At 40.9% G+C, this 18461-nt stretch overlaps 1 protein-coding gene across 1 annotated transcript in view; it reads right to left on the reverse strand.

The window, feature by feature from the left end:
- Positions 1-16448, reverse strand: part of MASP1 (mannan-binding lectin serine peptidase 1 (C4/C2 activating component of Ra-reactive factor)) — a 123665-nt gene extending 107217 nt beyond the window's left edge. Inside the window, exons 1-2 of the mRNA XM_006884111.1 lie at positions 16047-16448; positions 3312-3543 (exon numbers count right to left, since the gene is read on the reverse strand). Coding sequence (XP_006884173.1) covers positions 3312-3543; positions 16047-16051 — 237 coding nt within the window. The 5' untranslated portion in view covers positions 16052-16448. The remainder of the gene's footprint in view (positions 1-3311; positions 3544-16046) is intronic.
- Between the last annotated feature and the right edge of the window lie 2013 nt (positions 16449-18461).

Consider the following 18461-nt stretch of genomic DNA (forward strand, 5'->3'; position numbering starts at 1 on the left):
CCTTCTCCCTGTGACGTTGTGTGTTATGTATGGGACTGTTAGTAGAAGTTATCTATTTGAATCTGCCAGCTGCTCCATGGGAGAAACATGGGCAGAATCCTTCAGTAAAAATTTATAGCCTTGGATGGAAGGTTTGCTATGAGTTGGAACAGACTGAATTATAGCTATTTGGGCTTGGTGGGATTTTGCAGTATCAGGGGCTCAATGAAGGACAGTTTGTGAGATTTTTTATTTTTTTTGTCTGACCAGAGCACAAGACTCAAAATCACAAGACATGGTGTTGGGAATGGAATTGGAGGTCTCCAAAATGTGTTGTAAATCTTAACCCTTATGCATGTGGTTGTCTTTGCTAGGTTAATGAGGTAGGATTAGCGTAGGTGTGTTTTGAGTTGAGAAAGCCTTGTTTTTTGTTATGTTAATGAACAGAACTAGTGGAAGAATCCTCTTGAGTCAATTTTCTTTGCAAAAGAGATTAAATAAGCAAGTGATGAGCAGAAATGATAAAAAAGATGTCTAGTTACAGAAAGATCATCCCAAATGGGAAGCTCAAAGAGACACATACTTTCCTCCAAAGATGATAGAGAGAAAGTCTTCCTCTACCCTCAGTGTTCTGAATTTGGGCTTCTAGAGAGTTCTGGTGGCCTAGTGGTAAGGAGCTGTGCTGGCAATCCAAAGGCGCACAGTTCAAATCCACCAGCTGCTCCACTGGGGAAAGATAGGCAATCAACTCCAGTATGACCGACAGCCTCTGAAAATCCTCTAGGGGTCATGTATGAGTTGTTCCCACTCTAAGACACATGACAACAACATAATTTGTAAGAGAGAAAAAAATCTATTTTTTGCTAAATCTAGCCATTAGTGATATTTCTAGTATCTGTTCTAAATATCTAAGACACATTGGATTTGAGACCTTAGTTCATTCCTTACAAGGTATTCAACAGTAGATAAATTTCCAGACCCTTTTAAGTTTATTCTTCTTCCTGTGAAATGGGAAAGTAAGTAGTACCTGTCTCAGGTTTATACAAAGGCCAGATGTAATTTAAACATAAAAATATCTTGTAAACTTCCTCCTTTGCTGTTGATCAAATAGTCTGGTTAATATAAGGTTAGCGTTTATTGAATGTGTGAAAATTAGACCAGAATCATACTAAAAACCCACTAACCCTATTCTGGAACTTTTAAAGGCTTTTGACTATGTGGATTATAATAAATTGTGGCTAACGATGAGAAGAATGGGAATCCTAGAATACTTATTTGTGCTTATGAGAAACCTATACCTAGACTAAGAGGCTGTTGTGAACAGAGGAAGAGAACACTGTGTGGTTTAAAATTAGAACAAGTGTGTGTTAGGGTTGCCTCCTTTCTCCATACCTAACTAATCTGTGTGCTAAGCAATTTATCTGAGAAATTGAACTCTATTAAGAAGAATGTGGCATTAGGATTGGAAGAAGACTCATCAGTAACCTTCATTATGCAGATGATACAACCTTGTTTGCTGAAAGTGAGAAGGACTTAAAGCACTTGCAGCATAAGTTTATACACAACAGCCTTCAATGTGGATTGCATTTCAATGTAATGAAAACAAAAATCCTCACCACTGGACCTATAGGTAACATCATGATAAAGAAAAAGACTGAAACTGTGAAAGACTTCATATTACTTGGATTCACAATCAATACACCTGGTACCAGCAGTCAGGAGACCAGCAGACATTTGTACTAGAAAATTTGTAGTCAGGGGCCTCTCCAAATTGTTGAGGAGCAATGATGTTTTTTTGAGGACTAAGGAGTGCCTGATTCAGGTCATGGTCTTTTTAGTCACTTACAATGCATCTGAGAGCTGGACAATGAATAATGATGACAGAAGAAGAATTGATGCCTTTGAACTGTGGTATGGAGAAGAGTATTGAATATCTCATGGACTGCCAAAAGAACAAACAAATATGTCTTGGGAAAGGTGCAGTTAGAGTGTTTTTTGGAAGCAACAATGAAGTTTCGTCTCACATACTTTGGCCATGTTGTTAGGAGAGGCTATATTCCTTGGAGAGGAATATCATGCTTGGAAAGGTGGAGAGTCAGTGAAGGAGAGGAAGACCTCAAATAGATGGATTCACACAGTGACTGCAGCAATGGGTTCAAGTGTGTCAGAGATTGTGAAGATGGCACAGGACTGGACAGGGTTCAGATGTGCTGTTCGTAGGGTTGCGATGAGTAGTACTCAAGTCCACAACACCTAACAACAATGACAGTAACAACTCTAGATTGATGAGAACTCTCCCATGAAACCATGAGAGGTTAGGTGTCCACATCTCTTTCAAGTAAACAGAACCTTAAACTTGATATTTCAGAAATATTTTAACTTTTATCAGCCCTACTTGAAAAAGTGAACAACTTTTTTCCCCCAAGTGGAATGTTCACTAAAATCTCTATAAGTGTACCTCTCCCCAGATACACTTTACACCTCCTCCTGATAGTAATCTCCTAATCTTTTGCTGATAAAATCCAAATTCCTTATCATACAATTAAAGGCTTTCAGAATTACGCCACAGTCCACCCTTCTAAACTTGTCTCCTACATTGTACTTCCATCTACCCTGTGCTCTACAAATATTCTATTATTCATAACTTGCAGAACCAGGTAATGCTTTCTAATGCTTCAAATTTTGACATGACTATGGCTAAATTGTAGTCTGAGGGAACCCTGGTGGTTTAGGGATGAGGAAAGACATATGATCCTAATCCACCAGCTGCTCCATAGGAGAAAGATGGGCAGTCTCCTCATGTGTGATTTACTGACTCTGAAAACTCTGTGGATGGTCAGCTACAGGTCTATTTTGACTTAACAGGTACTCAACAACAACGATGGAATTTCTAAGGCCCTCTGGAAGCTTAGTAGTAAAGACTGAAACCTCCAACTCAAGGATACATAACAACAATGTGGGGTCTCTAACTTCTCTTCATGAAAGTAAAAGGGGCCATTGAGGATAGCCAGTGGAAATTAAAAACAAACAAACAAACAAAAAAAAACCCACACCAAAAAAACAACAACAACTTCTAGAACTGAAAGGAAAAGAAGAGATTGTATTTGCTTCAGTCCCACTTCACCAGCCTCAGTTTCCTCTGGACTCCTTTCAAGTTCCACCTACTCAGCCTGTCCTAAGTATACCGACCCCAAGCTTCATTCAGCAGGCTATGACCGAGCTCGTGTGTCTCCTCTAGAAAGCTGCCCTGAGAGGACAGTGTCGAGATCCTCTAGACAGCTCTAAGTCCCCACAGAGAGCCAGGCCCAATTGGGAGTCTTTGGTGGTCTCACCTTCACGTAGTCATATTCACAAAGATAGGAGGATTCCAAGTCGAAGTGCATGAAGTAAAGCTTGATCCGAAATCCTTCTGGAACAGTGACATTCCACGTCACTTCAGAATCACTTGGATATGAGTCAGGGAAGCCTGGTGACTGAATATGGCCAAACATATCATTTAGCTCCACCGTATGGGCTGAAGCTTTCAACATGGAGAAGAACACCGCATAATAGAGAAGAAGCCACCTGAAAGATATAAGATGGGTTTACTTATATGCATGCACATAGCTCCCAACATTTTTAAAAAATCTTTTTAAAATTTATTTTAATGAAAGTTTACAGAGACTTTGGATTTCTATCCATTCATTGTTGCACTTTTCTCCCTGCTCATCCCCCCCCCCCAATTAGCTTTTCTTTTTGAAAAGTAAAAGAAAAAAATTCTTTCATTGTTATTCAATCCCTCCCCCCAACTCTACTCCACCGTGCAGCCTTCGTCCTGGACTCCTGTCATGACAATAATATCTAATCATATAGCCCCAACATTTAACTAAGTCTGCAGCTGGGAGACCAAGTCTATATCATACCTCTGCCATTGATCTGCTATAACTGCTCCCCTCTTTCCCCTAAGAGAACTGTTTATTGCTTGGCTGAGGATTGATCCCCAGGGGTGAGTTCTGTTCTAGTCCTTGCTTAGTCTGACTGCAACATAGCGCAGATGGCAATGAAATAATATCTGTTTTCCTCTAGTCAATCTCTTGAAGAATTGCTAATAATACTAAACTTTTCCACAAAACACCACATTTGGGAGTCTTATACATTTCCTTTTACTGTGGAAACTCAAATTACATGGGTAAAAGTTGGTATAGTTTTTGCAATTTGGTTTCTTAGCAAAAATCATAAACTCTGTTTATTTTTCAAAAAAAGTAAGCGATTAAAATATGGGAAGATTGGAATGGTGCTGTCGTGTCCCATCCAATCAGAACCAACCTGCAGCTGACCCTTGAGGGGGTTGTCAGAGGCAGTAAACTACAGGAGGAAGTTACCTGTCTCTCTCTTGCTGAGGAGTCGGAATATTTGAGGGGCTTAGCTTTGTGTTGGCAGCGCCAGTGTTTCTCACCACGAAGCCACCACAGCTCCTAAATATGTGCTGCAAGTATGTCTGTGCATTATAGGAGAGCACAGACAGGGTAAAGTTGGGAACTTCTTAGCTTTAACCAAACACCTTCAGAGACTGAATGCCTCGGCCTGGGGACTCAGGATCATCACCATGGAGGACATCAAGGTCAGCCGGCGTAACAAAGCATAGTGTTCTAACTCTTTCTCTGGTGAGTATGGCTAGTATCTTAAAAGCTCATGAGCAGCCATCTAACATGCAGCTCTCGGTCTCTTTCAGCAAAAAAGAGTGAAGAAAATCAAAGACTCAAGGTAAGAATTAGTCCAAAGGACTAACCTCAGTGTCCACTATCCTGAGACGAGAAGAATGAGATAATGCCTGGCCACCACGACTTAAAGCTCTGATTGGGATCATAATATATGGAGCAAAATTCAAAAATTACAAGAAAGAACAGACTTCCTAATGTGATAGTTGTTGTTGCTGAGTACTGACAAGTTAGAACTGCCACATAACTGATTCTCCAGCAAGTTTGTGGAGACAATATGTAACAAAGGAGGAAATTTTCCATTTTTCTTCTGTGGAGCAGCTGGCAGGTTTGAATCACATACTTTTGGTTTGGTAGCATGATTCCTTACCACTAAGCCACCAGAGCTCCCTTTGACAGAGTCTGGAATCCACGAAACTATGGCCCTTAGACACTTTATGTATAAAACTGAATTTACCCATGTTGAGTCAACGTTCAGCCAAACAATAGACAGATCTATGTAGGTAAATAGTAACAGCAAAGAAGAGTATATTTCTTGAGCAATCAACTATACAAGGCCAGAAGGGCCACATTTGTCAACAGACAAATCTAGAAGGCAGGAAGGGACAGGACATAAGAATGATGGAAATGGGAAACAGATCACATGGGAAGCCTGTTGTCACATGGTGGGAAATGCAATCAATGCAACGAAACAAAACATGTTTTGCAAATTGTTGAAATGCAAGACTAATCCGCTTTATAAACTTTCTCAGAAAACACAGTTAAAAGACAACTAAGTTGAGCACAGTTCCCCTCACACACACTTGGGATATTACGATGTGGAATCAATTTGTTTTGAATGCTGGAATGAGACTTACAGTACTCAATGGTGGAATCTGCGGTGCCTTAACCTTATCTAATATGCTGAATGAGCTATTTTACTATCAAATCAGCCAGCGCATGAAAAATCTCAAGAAATAATAAGTGAAACAAGTTTTTGCTGTTTGTTTTTTCTCTCGGTAAGTGCCTTAATAAAAGGGTCAAAGACCTGTAACTTATTTCCAGCTGTAGGAATCAGAGATCATGGAATTCTAAGGGAGTTGCATAAGGGGCAGGGAAAACTCAATGAAATTTAGAGACCATGCCAAACGCAGCTGATGCAATAATGGTTCCAGCAACCGAGGTTGGTTAGGACTCTAATGACCAGTGCACACGCCACAAGTTTAATAGCTCATTCCTCCAGCAAGACGTAGGGACTTTGAACTTAAGCCTTTTAAACTCCCCCCAACAGAATTTTGCTGTTTTGTTTTTTTTTAATGGCGTGACCATTCTACTAGTTTCCTTAGTCTGAAATGTTATTATTCTTCTGTCCTTTTACATGACATTCAATGTTCATCAAAAGCTCTTTACACTGTCTACTATGTTTGGAAATCTATATATTTTTCCCTACAGTTAAGTACTTGTTTTAAACTTTCTTCCTTAGTACCAGTAGCCAAGGAATTAGGAAGGATACAATAGGGATCTGAAAAGATGGGGTAATATTGGGTATAGATTAATGGTGATTAATTTTTTTATATTTTTTCCATCTTATGCAGTTTATTGATTTGTTCTTTTAATTTTAATTCTTTTAGTTTTACATTGGTTTGCATACAAAGTTTGTATACATATTCAAAGTTCATATACCCTTCATTCACGGTGTATCATACAATCATTCTCATTCATTATGTTTTATAAAATCAAACATCATTCAACCATGCTTATCATTATCCTGTCTTCCCAGATCCCTGCCAGATCTTTCCCATTTCCTCTAAGTCCCCTCCCTCCCCCCACCCCCGGCCAAATTGTGGGAACCTGTGATTTCCTCCCTACGCATCCTCACCCCTCTGTTCCCACCCATTTCCCCCTTTGGTCCCCATACATGTTTTACTAGCTATTCTTCTATTTGTTTTCTTCTTTTTTTATTAATTTTAATAAACATTTACAGAGGTTTTGGATTTCCACTCATCCATTGCTGCACTTTTCTCCCTGCCCACCCCTCCCCACCAGTTTGCTCCCCTCTCTGAAAAGAAAAAGGAAAAAAAAATTCCTTCATTAGTATACAATTCCCCCATCCCTTTTCCCCCCCCCCCCCACCCCAAGTACACTTCTCTATGCAACCTTAATTCTGGATTCCTGTGCTAACCATAATGGTGATTAATTTTAAAAGACATGATACATGTGAATGATCATAAGAAACACAATGTGAATTTTTTTAAAAAGCCCAAAAATAGTATAATTTTTTACATAAAATAAAAAGGTATGTTGCATTGGGTAAATATGCTATCAAAGAGCTCTCCATAGTTCTTAGGAGCAATGATGTCAGTATAAAGACTAAGGTGCACCCGATTCAATCCATGGTCTTATCAATTACTTGCTATGAATCTGAAAGTTGGGCATTTAAGATGGATGACATAAAAATAATTATTGTCTGTATGCTGGGGTGTTAGAGAAGAGGACTGATATCTCATAGATAGCAAAAAAAATTTAAAAAAAAGATGTGTCTTGGTGAAAGTACAACCTGAGTGCTCCTTGGAGGCAAGAATGAAGAAACTCACATACTTTTGGTATATTGTTAGGAAGAGCCATTCCTTGGAAAAAGACATCATGTTTGGAAAGGTCAATGGAGGACAGGAAAACCCTTAATGAGATGAGCTGACATAGTGACTGTAGCAAGGGGCTCAAATATGTCAGAGATGATGAGTATGGCACTCAACAAAGCCCCTAACTGGTCTCCCTCCTTCACTTTGTGCCACTCATTAATCTTCTATCAAGTTTATTTCCTAAAACACAGATGTGACCACAATACCCTATTGTTACCTGGTACTGATTTGCCATTCAGCCTCATCTCAAAAACCATCACATTGGCCTCCTGTCATTCAGGGACCCTCCTATGCCTGCATCCCACTCACTGCTCATCTGCTGCTGTCTTCTTTTCTAGTATCTGTCTCAAAAGTCTCCCAATCTATGAAGTAACCCTCCCCAGATTTGACAGCCCTACCCCCATTGGAGGACTTCTCACACTGTACTGTTCTAGGTACAATCTTTGAAGTCAGGTGCACTTTTTCCACTTACTGGCTATAAAACCTCAGTTAACGACCCTCAGTATGTAAAACAGTGATTGCTGTTCAGAACTGACTCTCCAGTAGGTTTTCAGAGGCAGTAAATCACACAGGAGGAGCCTGCCCGTCTTTCTCCTGCCAAGCAGCTGGCGGATTTGAACCATTTGCCTCTGGGTAGTCAGCGCAATTCCTCACTGCTAGGCCACTAGTATGGGGTTTATATGTGCATTAGAGATGTGTATGCAAAGGACCTGGGATAATGAGTTGCTATGGAGCTGATTTAGACTCATGGCAGACCTGTGTGCTGCACAGAAGGCCACAGTATAAGGTTCTCTGGTACTGTGACCTCTGGAAGTAGATGCCAGACCTGTCTGCTGAGGCATCTCTGAGTGGTTTCAATGACTAGTCTTTCAATCAGCAGCTTATAGTTTAACTGCCATTCAGAAAAGCTGCATCTACACTGCTTTTTTTAAAAAAATTTTTTATTATTAAATTTTATTAATTTTAATGAACATTTACAGAGATTTTGGGTTTTCATTCATCCATTGTTGCTTACGCTGCTTTTTGTTGTTGTTAAGTGCTGTCGGGTCAGCCTGCAGATAGTTCTCATCCTCAGAATCACCACTTGGGTCCATTGTTACAATCCCTGTGTCCACCAATCTCATTTAAAGTTCTCGCTGCTTACTAGCGAGGGTCCAGTGTCAGTAAGTGAGATTGCATTAAATCCAAGCATAGAATTCTATCTCACAGTACAATAGTCAGAGCCTCATATGTATAACCAGAAAATCTTATCATTTAAAAGTGGAATCATGCCATAAAGTAATAAAATATTTAATATGTACATGGTGCAAGGCAATATATGCTGGAGATTCATCAATGAAAAAAAAAAAAACTAGACAAGAATTCTTCTTTCTGGGGCGTCCCTGGGTGGACAGTTAACCACTATACTAAAAGTTGGTGCTTTAAACCCAGAGGTGCCTCAGAAGACAGTCCTGGTGACCAGCTTTTGAATGTTTCCAGTTCTAATACCCCAAATATATGCAGCTTTATTCTGCACACCTTTGGGTCACCATGAATTGGCAGCACAATCAACCTGGTGGTGTAGTGCATTATGATTTGGGCTGTTAACTCTCAGATTGATGGTTCTAATCTACCAGTTATGCTGAGGAAGAAAATGAGCAGTTTCTCGCCATAAAGGTTTATAGCCTCAGAATTGGCTCAGTGACAATGGGCTTCAGTTTACGGATTAGATAAGACAAATAAGGATGAGAATAAACCATAGTTGAGGAAGGAGAAGCTGAGAGTGTCCACATTGTATTAGACTCCATATCCTAAAACCCAAGCTTTTAGAACAATATCATTGATTTCACATGCAAGCAAGATTTTACTGAAGATTATCCCAAAACGACTGAAACAGCACATCAGCAGAGAACTGCCAGAAGTCCAGGCTGGGTTTAGAACGGGTCCTGGTACTAGGGATATTGTAACTAATGTTCGATTGATCTTGGCAGAAAGCAGAGAATACCAGAAGAATGTCTGTGTTTCATTGATTATGCAAAGTGGTTTGACTGTGTGGATCATAACAAACTGTGGCTGGCTCTGAGAAGAATGGGAATCCCAGAACACTTGATCATGCGAATGCGAAACCTGTACTTGGACCAAGAGGCAGTTGTCAGAACAGAGCAAGGAAACACTGCATAGTTCAAAACTGGGAAAGGTGTATGCCAGGGATGTGTCCTATCTCCATACCTTTTCAGCCTGTATTCAGAACAGATTAACCGAGAGGCTGAGCTCTATAAGGACAAGTGTGGCATCAGGATTGGTGGAAAATCTATTAACAATCTGCGTTATGCAGATGACACAACCCTGCTTGCTGAAACTGAGGAGGACTTGAAACGCTTGCTGCAGAGGGTCAAGGATTGTAGCCTTCAGTATGGATTGAGGCTCATTGTCAAGAAGACAAAGATTCTTACCACTGGACCAATTGGCAGCATCAGGATGGATGGTGAAGAGATTGATATTGTTAACAACTTTAGTCTGTTTAGCTTCACAGTCAACACTCTTGGCACCAGTAGCCAGGAAATCAAAAAACGTATTGTGATGGAAAGGTCTGCTATTAGGAACCTCTCCAGGGTACTGAAGAGCAAGGGTGTCACTCTGGAGACTAAGATGCATCTGATACAGGCTATGGCCTTTGAAATCACTTGTTATGCATCAGAGAGTTGGACAATGACTAGGAAGGATAGAAGGAGAAATGATGCCTTTGATCTGTGGTGCTGGAGAAGAATATTGAATGTACCATGGACTGCCAAGAAAACAGATTCATCCTGGAGAGGGTTAAACCAGGCTGCTTCTTGGAGGCAAGGTTTCTGGGGCTTCGTCTGACATACTTTGGACATGTTGCAAGGAGGGATCAGTCCTTGGAGAGGGACATCATGCTTGGGAGAGTGGAAGGACAGCGCAGGAGGGGAAGACCCTCTATGAGGTGGATTGATTCAGTGACTGGGGTAATCGGGATGGGTGTGTCAGAGGCAGTGCGATTGGCACAGGATAGAGCAGGGTTTAGGGCTGTTGTACATAGGGTTGCTATGAGTCGCAAGCACAACAACCCTTTGTTTTATTGTTTATTTTTTGTTGTTGTTACTGAAGATATACAGTTGAGAACAGAAACTAATTCAACTGTTTGTTTCTACATGCATTGATGACTTTCTTCAAATTGTACAAATATTCACATCTTCCTTTTTCAAGTTGTTCCTCTGCCATTGGCAAAAGCTCACTGTTCTGCATAGAATCTTTTAATTGCTTTTGGCAATTTGATCCTATTTAGATAGACTTTTAAAAGGACATGACAGTCAAGGCAGACATTCTTCACTGGTTAAGATAAAATACTGTTTGTTCTTAGGGAAGATTTTTACCTTTACAGTGTAAAGGCTTTTTTTTTAATAGTTTCAAGAGTTCATCCAGCCTATCCACCTTAAAAATCTATTGTATTTACTATGGGTTTCATTACAACATTATAAAAACAAAAAATCCATACCACTGGGCCTCTAGGCAACATCATGATAGATGAAGAAAAGATTGAAACTGTCCAAGATTTTATTTTAGTTGGACCCGAGAACAACATCCATGCTAATAGCACTTAAAAAAAAAATCAGAAGACGTGTTGCGTTGTTTAAATCTGTTGGCAAGGACCTCTCCGAAGTGCTAAAGAGCAAGGATGCCACTTTAAAGACCAAAGTGCATCTGACTCAAGGCATGATACTTCTGATTGCTTCATGTGGATGCAAATATTGGCTAATCAGTAAGAAAGAACAAAGAAGAACTGATGTCTGTGAACTGTGGTGCTGATGAAGAGTATTAAATATGACATCAAATCAGAACTGAGCCATAGCTGACCATCCAGTGGATTTTCGGAGGCAGTAAATCACGTGGGAGAGATTGCTCATCTTTCTCCTGTGGAGTGACTGGTGGATTCAAACCACATACTTTTGTATTGACAGCACGATTCCTCATCACCAAGTCACTAGAACTCCCTTTACAGTCTATGGACTACCAAAAGAATAACTTTAATTTGAATTTCACCATCCTTGCTTCTAACCCGCTTACTTTGAACCTGTTATTAGCAGGAGCCAATCCTTGGAGAAGACATCCATCATGTCTGGTAAAGCAGAAGGTCAATAAAAACAGGAAGACCTTCAACAAGATGGTTTGATACAGTGGTTGCAACAATGGACTTGAACATGGTAGAGATTATGTGAATGGCCCAGGGTAGGGTTTCTATGAGTCATCTTTGACTCGATGGCATATAACAAGAAATATGGCTCTAGAAATTCTAGATTCTTTAAGAATTTGAAATTGTACTCTGCATTTTCGCCTATAGAATTTTCTCAACTAAATCTTTATAGGAGCAGCTCACTAGGTCTTACTCCTATGAGTCCAACACATGCGTTTGAACCACTAGCGTTTTGATGAGCAGCTAACTACTTAATCAGCAGGACTTCAAACTGTTTTTGAATGAGAGCTGTTGTTGTTAGGTGCCATCGACCTGAGTACATGACCCATAGCGACCCCATGAGCAACAGTTCTGAGCCCTGTCCTATCCTGGGCCATCTCTTCACACGTCCTGACATACTAGATCCCATTGCAGCAGTCATCATGTGTCAATCCACCTGGTTGAGGGTTTTTTCTCTTTCATTGACCCTTTTCTTTTCCAAGTATGAGAAAGAGATATACTAAATCATTAATAATGACTACCAGAGGACGTCATGCTTGGGAGGATGGAGGGACAGCGCAAGAGAGGAAGACTCTCAGTGAGATGGATTGATTCAGTGACTGGGGTCATGGGAGTAGGTGTGTCAGAGATCATAAGATTGGCAAAGGATAGAGTCGAGTTTAGGACTGTTGTACAGAGCGTTGCTATGAGTTGCAGGTGATTTGATGGCACGTAACAACAACCACAACAACCATTAGAAATTATGAGTGTTTATCTTATTTTGTGTATATGAAATGTCAAAAATTTTAAAAGCCTTTTTATTATTATTATTTCAATAAAAAGAGTATATTATTTAAAAATTTTTTCAAGGCCCCTTCCAATGGCAACACAATGAGATGCTTTTAAGAAAACAAAATGTCTTAGTCCAAAAGCCAATGTCAATATCTTTTTTTTTTTTAATGTTAACCTGGGAAGTCTCAAAGTCAGAAAGATTGGAAAGCATAGGTCCAGCTCATCCAGGAGAGCTGAGTCTAAGAAACTAATATTCCAGGACCAAGCAACTACCTGTCTTTCAAAGGAAGAAAAGGGCAGGCGTTAAAAGATGGTTGTTGCTTGTGACTCAGTGTAGCCTGGAGGACAGAGAGAGCACTGGTCATAGGTCAGATGAGCTGGCCCTAAGTCCAGTTTTGCATTATTTATCTGATCTACCTTGGAAAAGTCACCCAAGGTCTCGTGTATTTCCTCATCCATGAAGGGGTGAAAATAGTGTCTTCCCACAAGACTGCCGTCAGTGTGAAGGAGGAATGGAAAACCCTTTGTTAATTGTTCTGTCCTAGGCAAACATTGGTGATGATTACTCCATCACGCAGCTTCCCGAAAAGCAGGGGTTGGGAATGAGTTTTGGCTTCTAAACTCGACTTCACTGCAATAGAGGCACTCAGATTATGCAAGGCTGAAAGGTCAACTTTCTCCATGCCTGCTTTTTTCCAGACCACGTTGAGGAGACAGGAAGCCTCCTCTAACTGGTCCTGTTGAGGGCTGGTAACTGACAGCGCCCCCAGTGCCTTGTATGGCAGACAACTGGTCAGCGTGGGAGGAAGGCCTGGGCAGCTTTCTGTTCTATTTCGTTTGCATCTCAAAACCAGTTTAAACATTTGAAACAAATAACCACATGCAGATTATGGGCTCGAGCATATGCTTGCTTGCTTTCGCTCTCTAGGCTGCAAATTGAAGAATGTAAATGGCAGCTTTCATTCCCCCCCTCACACTCACTCAATGTTTTTGGCTTCTTATGCACCAGACACCGGCTGTACAATTCCCAACACCTGCTATCTACCCTCCAACTAATCAAAAAAAAGTTTAGCTACATTTGCTTGAAATGTCAAAAGCAATATATAAAGATGGGCTTTTATAAGCTCTTCTGTAAGAACAGGCTACTAGGAACACATAAAAAAATGCCTAAATATATCTATGATTGTGGTATATCTCATGCTCTTCATTCATTCTCCTTATTTCAACTTGCACAATATGAAGATTCAAAGATTTTGAGTATTAGCACCAAAAAGGTCTGGCTAGATCTCTGAGGCAGCACCCTTATTTGGCAGATAAGAAGATAATACCCCGAGAGAAGGCTTACACCAGATATCATATGGTGAGTTAGCTTCAACAGAAGGAAATGACAAAAGCTCACGGACACTGGGTTCATGCCTACCTAATACTCAGGCATCGGACCAAAAGAGTTAATTTTGTGAAAAACAATTAATCAAGCTCACATGTGTATGTGAAGATATTAAAAATGCTAATGCCAGAACCCCTCCCCAAGAGAATCCGAATTAATTGTCTTTTGTTGAGGCTCAAGAATCAGTATTTTTAAAAAGCACCAAGGGGATTTTTAATAAGAAGTCAGGATTGAATCCCACTGGATTCAGAAGAAATAGGATTAAATGATGCAGAATAATAGGCTTGGTTGACAATCTGGTGAGAGACAGTAGTGAAAAAGTCCTGAATTCAGAGTTCTAAGGCCCAAGTTTGAGTGTAGATCTACTCACGATTCTCAGTGGGGCTTTGAGTAATTTGCTTAACTGCTTTTACTTTCACTTATTCATAAATCTTTAATCTGAAACATGATGAGCAAATGGATACATGTCCATAGAAGTCCTTTACAAACTCCACAATGCTCTATCTAGGCTGTCTATGTGAGGCAAGACCATCCCACTTTTCTAGTGGTGCGCTTTTAAAGCATTGTATTGCTTTCCAGTGTCTGACTTCATTCAATTCAATTTGTTGTTGAAGCATCATGCTTAGAACAGCAATAGCAATAGTAATTGTAAGCATCGTTCCCAGACAATAAGTAAAAGAGAGGAAGACCCTCAGTGAGATGATCTGACCCTGTGACTGCAATAGCGTGCGGAAGCACAGCAGAGATTGTGAGGATGACACATGGTTTCAGTCATAGGGTCAGGATGAGTTGGAGGTACCCGATAAGAACAATGGGAAGCAGACATTATGTTAGGGGATGGGCATACAAAGGTAAATAAGCCATATATCCTGTACCTCAAATTCTCATTCTTGCAAGAGGAGATAGACTTTTAAGCAACTAGATATTATAATGACAATAAGAGCTAATTCCAAAGACAGTGACAGCACAAAAGAGGGGTTGCTTGCCCTGGTGATGGGAGCCAGGGAAGAGGAGATGATGTTCAAACTGGCGTAAACAATGCGGACCTCTTTGTGAAAAATAAAGGGGAAAGATATTCTAGGCTGAAGATGAGCACCTGCAAAGATACAGAACTGTCCTCATCAGCCCTGTGGCTTAGCGTGGCCAGGACAGGGGGAGAAGGAGGGATCTGGATGGAAGACAGGTAGGCAAAGGTCAGTGAGAATATCATTCCATGTAGACGGGCATAAATCCCACCTACTTTAAGAGAAAGGACAATGAAGCCTGGCAATAGGATTAAAATGACAATGGAATTAACAAAAACAGAATGAGTGATTAACCTAAAGACTTTACCATCTCTCAGAACCATAGGTAATCTGAGTTCAAAGAGTTCCTGGAGCTTGGAACCCCTCATTTCCACCATACCTAGCAAAATTGCTAGTTGACTTTGCAGAAGAGAAACAAATAGAAATGTTCTCAGAACCAGAGAAGTAATAGGAAATGAGATGTTTAGGGATATAGCACATCTGCAAAGTGTTTTTCTTTCTTTCTCTTTTTCTTTTTAAAGAACATTAGCACTTGTAACTCATAAAAGTAAATGGGGTGATTAGGTTTTGAGACTCAGCAGAAAACTTTTAAGAACTGCCTGGTCAGATGATGGATCTAAATACAAGTTTAAGAGTAGGAAAGATTGAAGAGCTTAAAAGCATTTAAACATTTTAAGTCCTCAATGTCAGAATACCAAAGATTTTTTTGTTTGTTTTAAAAAAAAGCAAAAAACAACTCCCAAACCCCCAAAACCATTTGTGGTGTCCCTTTAAGAGCTATTTGGTGCAATTCATATCCTGATTCATGCCACCAGCTGCCTCTGATTTCAGAGAGAAATGAAGAAATTTATAAGGAACTGTAAAATGGGGACAGGTTTTAGTTTTCTAAATTGAGGTTTTAACTGGCAAACTTCTGAAGGTTTAAGACACCACAGAGCCAAGCTGTGGGAAGCCAGTTTCTTTTCCGGTCAGCACAAATCAACATACAAACACACATTTCACTCGCAAAGTGTTGGGAGAGGGCAATCCATGCCCTTTGCAGAGAAGGAAAGCAGAAAATCAGCTCTGTGGGCCAGGCGGGGACTCCCCATCCACCAGCAGGCAGCACCCTGTACTGGCCGAGTGAAACCTGAGTCTCAGAAGCTTAGGGCAGAATTTGTAGTCTCCTGGTTCAAGTTGCGTGCCTCCGGAGTCCCACAGAAGACACCCAGACCAAATCTCTCTTCTTAGAGCCCTAGGGATTTAGGAGAAACCCTTGCACCACCCCCCACAGAACGCAGAGGTGAGTCTACCCAAACACAAGGTCAGGCGCCCTCGGGTCACTTGACACCTGGTCCCTGAAAGGGGACCCCTGCCTTGCCCCACCCTGTCACTCACCTCATCTTCCTGCCTTGGCTGTTCCTGGCCGGCTGGCCTCTGTCCCCACTGCCAGACTTGGCCGCGAGCTCGTGCCGGTGTGCTGTCAGCGATGCCTTATCTTTGTTCTGAGGTCCCTGTGTGTCTCTGGAATTGGCTGGCATTCTCCATTCAGGTCACGCCTTCCCCTGCCTGCAACAGATCCCCTCTCCCCCTCTCTCCCTCTGGCTTTTCCTCTCTCCTCTCTCTCTTCTCTGACTGGCTTGTACACACACTCAGAGGAACCTGACAGAATGGAATCTGTCTTCTCCCTTCAAAGATTTGCTCCTCCAGTTCCTTCCTTTATCCCGTGTGCTGGCTGGCTTCAGACCTAGGGAGAAAATAAACTGAGAGGCTCGCATTGGTATTTGTATCTATGTGTGTATGTGTGTGTATTTAGGAGCTAGAGGGGGAGAGAGTCTAATTTCTCTTTACTCTCCCTTGCCAGATGACTATAATTTCCTTTTCTTCTTTAGGACACCAGCAAAAGAACAATTAAACAGAAACAAGCAACTAAGAAGGCATTTCTAACATCCATATAGGGATAAAAAATAATTCAAATCCCAAAGCCTTTGACTGCCTGCAAACAGGCAACCACAGGTTTTCCTGTGAACAGAGAGGCAGACTTGGGATGTGAGAAAGCATAAAGTCCTGTTCTCGACTAGTTCTTTCACACTCCACAGTAACACTTGCAGTGCTATTCACCAGCTCCTCGTGCTCAGAGGTCTCCTCCAGCCCAGAGAGGATCTGTCCTAACAGGAAAGTCATGCGTGCCCTGAAGGTGTAGAAAAACCTAGACCTGTATCCATGCCACGTGATCTGCGGAGGAATGCAACAGTAGATCTAAGCTAAGTAGTGAGAAAATGACCCACTACCAACAGCAACCAAAATTGAATAAGGAGCGGCATGCGAGAGTGTTAAAAATAGATTTCAAATCGGAGTGTCTTATTGTTATCTTAACATATGAGGAAACTAACTTGGAGAAAGGTTATACAACTTGCCAGCACTACCTCGTTATTTATTGTTATTTCCTGCTGCCATTAGGACAAAGAACTAACGTTTACTGAGCACAATGTGTCAGGGACTTTCTGTGCACTTTACCATATGAACTCCCTAAGTTCTCTTTATACTTTATGCAGGTGTTTAATAACACTATTCCTGTTTTACGGATGAGGAAACTGTCCAGAGAGGTTAAGTAACTTACTCAAGGTAACACAGCTGGAAAGTGGTGGAGTAAGTCTTTGAACCAAGGAAGACAGAGTTCTTACTTCTATGTTACACTGCTTCTCAAATATGCATTTTAACATGCATGACATTTCCAACACACACACACACACACACACACACACACACACACACACACACCTTCTCAATAATCATACTCCATATAAGGAATACTTGAGAAGAATTTTAGACTCAGTGTCAGAAATCTTTCATTTCCTTTCTACTTATTTTCTACTGTAATTGTTTCTTTCTACACAAGCTAGCTGAAAACTTTCGGCACAATACTTAATATCTCATATTTTGTTCCCTCATCTGGAAAACACGAGTCGCTATGCCATTTCATTGAGACTGTGGCTGCTGAGTGCCTGTTCAGCTGTTCAGTGGAGTATACGAAAAACGGCTCCCACCCGCTCTAACCAAAAGGACAGATGCATGCATCCGCCATCCTCATATAACTCATCTTGGCACATTTTTGGGGTCACAGTGGCTTGAATCTCCTTGAAATCCTCTTTGCTTTATTTTCTCTGTTTTAACATTTCAGATGTCAGCCTTGCCAAGCCAGTCATTGCTATGAGGCTGAGGTCGATAATGTGGATGTGACCATAAGAGATGAGAGAGTATGTTTGACCTCATGCACTATCTTGGCCAAGTGTTGCTCTCTGCTTCAAGCAGGGTGAAAAGAAAAAAAAAATCCTTTAAAAGTCCTATTAAGAAGACTCACAGACTCCTCAGACATCAAATAACTCTCAGAAAACAACATTTTAATGATTTAAGTGTAAATGAATGAAAAACACATGGACTACATTTCTCTTGGAATACACAAGGGTTTGAAAACTGGAGAAAGAACTTGGCAAAATCTTCACTGTGCTGTGCGGAGGCCCTGCCCAGTAAAGACATTCACTAGATTCTCATCACAGCTATGTTTGCCTTCTTCTAATTTGGGACATATAAAGGGACATGCAGTCATTTGTTCTGGGCACAAGAGGAAAGATCTTAGGAAGGAAAGCCATCAGCTTCTTCTTTTAAAGTGTCAGAGACCAATTGGACCTCCTGGAATAATTTCCTGGCGGTGTTTTCCCAAGGCTGCCAGTTCTCAATGGGAGGCATTTGAAATCTGTTCTAAGCCAAGGTTCTGCCAATATACAGCAGATCTGATTTGTGCTTCTCAGAGAG

This window comes from Elephantulus edwardii, unplaced genomic scaffold, assembly GCF_000299155.1.
Source record: "Elephantulus edwardii isolate Elephantulus edwardi_28Jun2011 unplaced genomic scaffold, EleEdw1.0 scaffold00031, whole genome shotgun sequence".
NCBI lineage: Eukaryota > Metazoa > Chordata > Mammalia > Macroscelidea > Macroscelididae > Elephantulus > Elephantulus edwardii.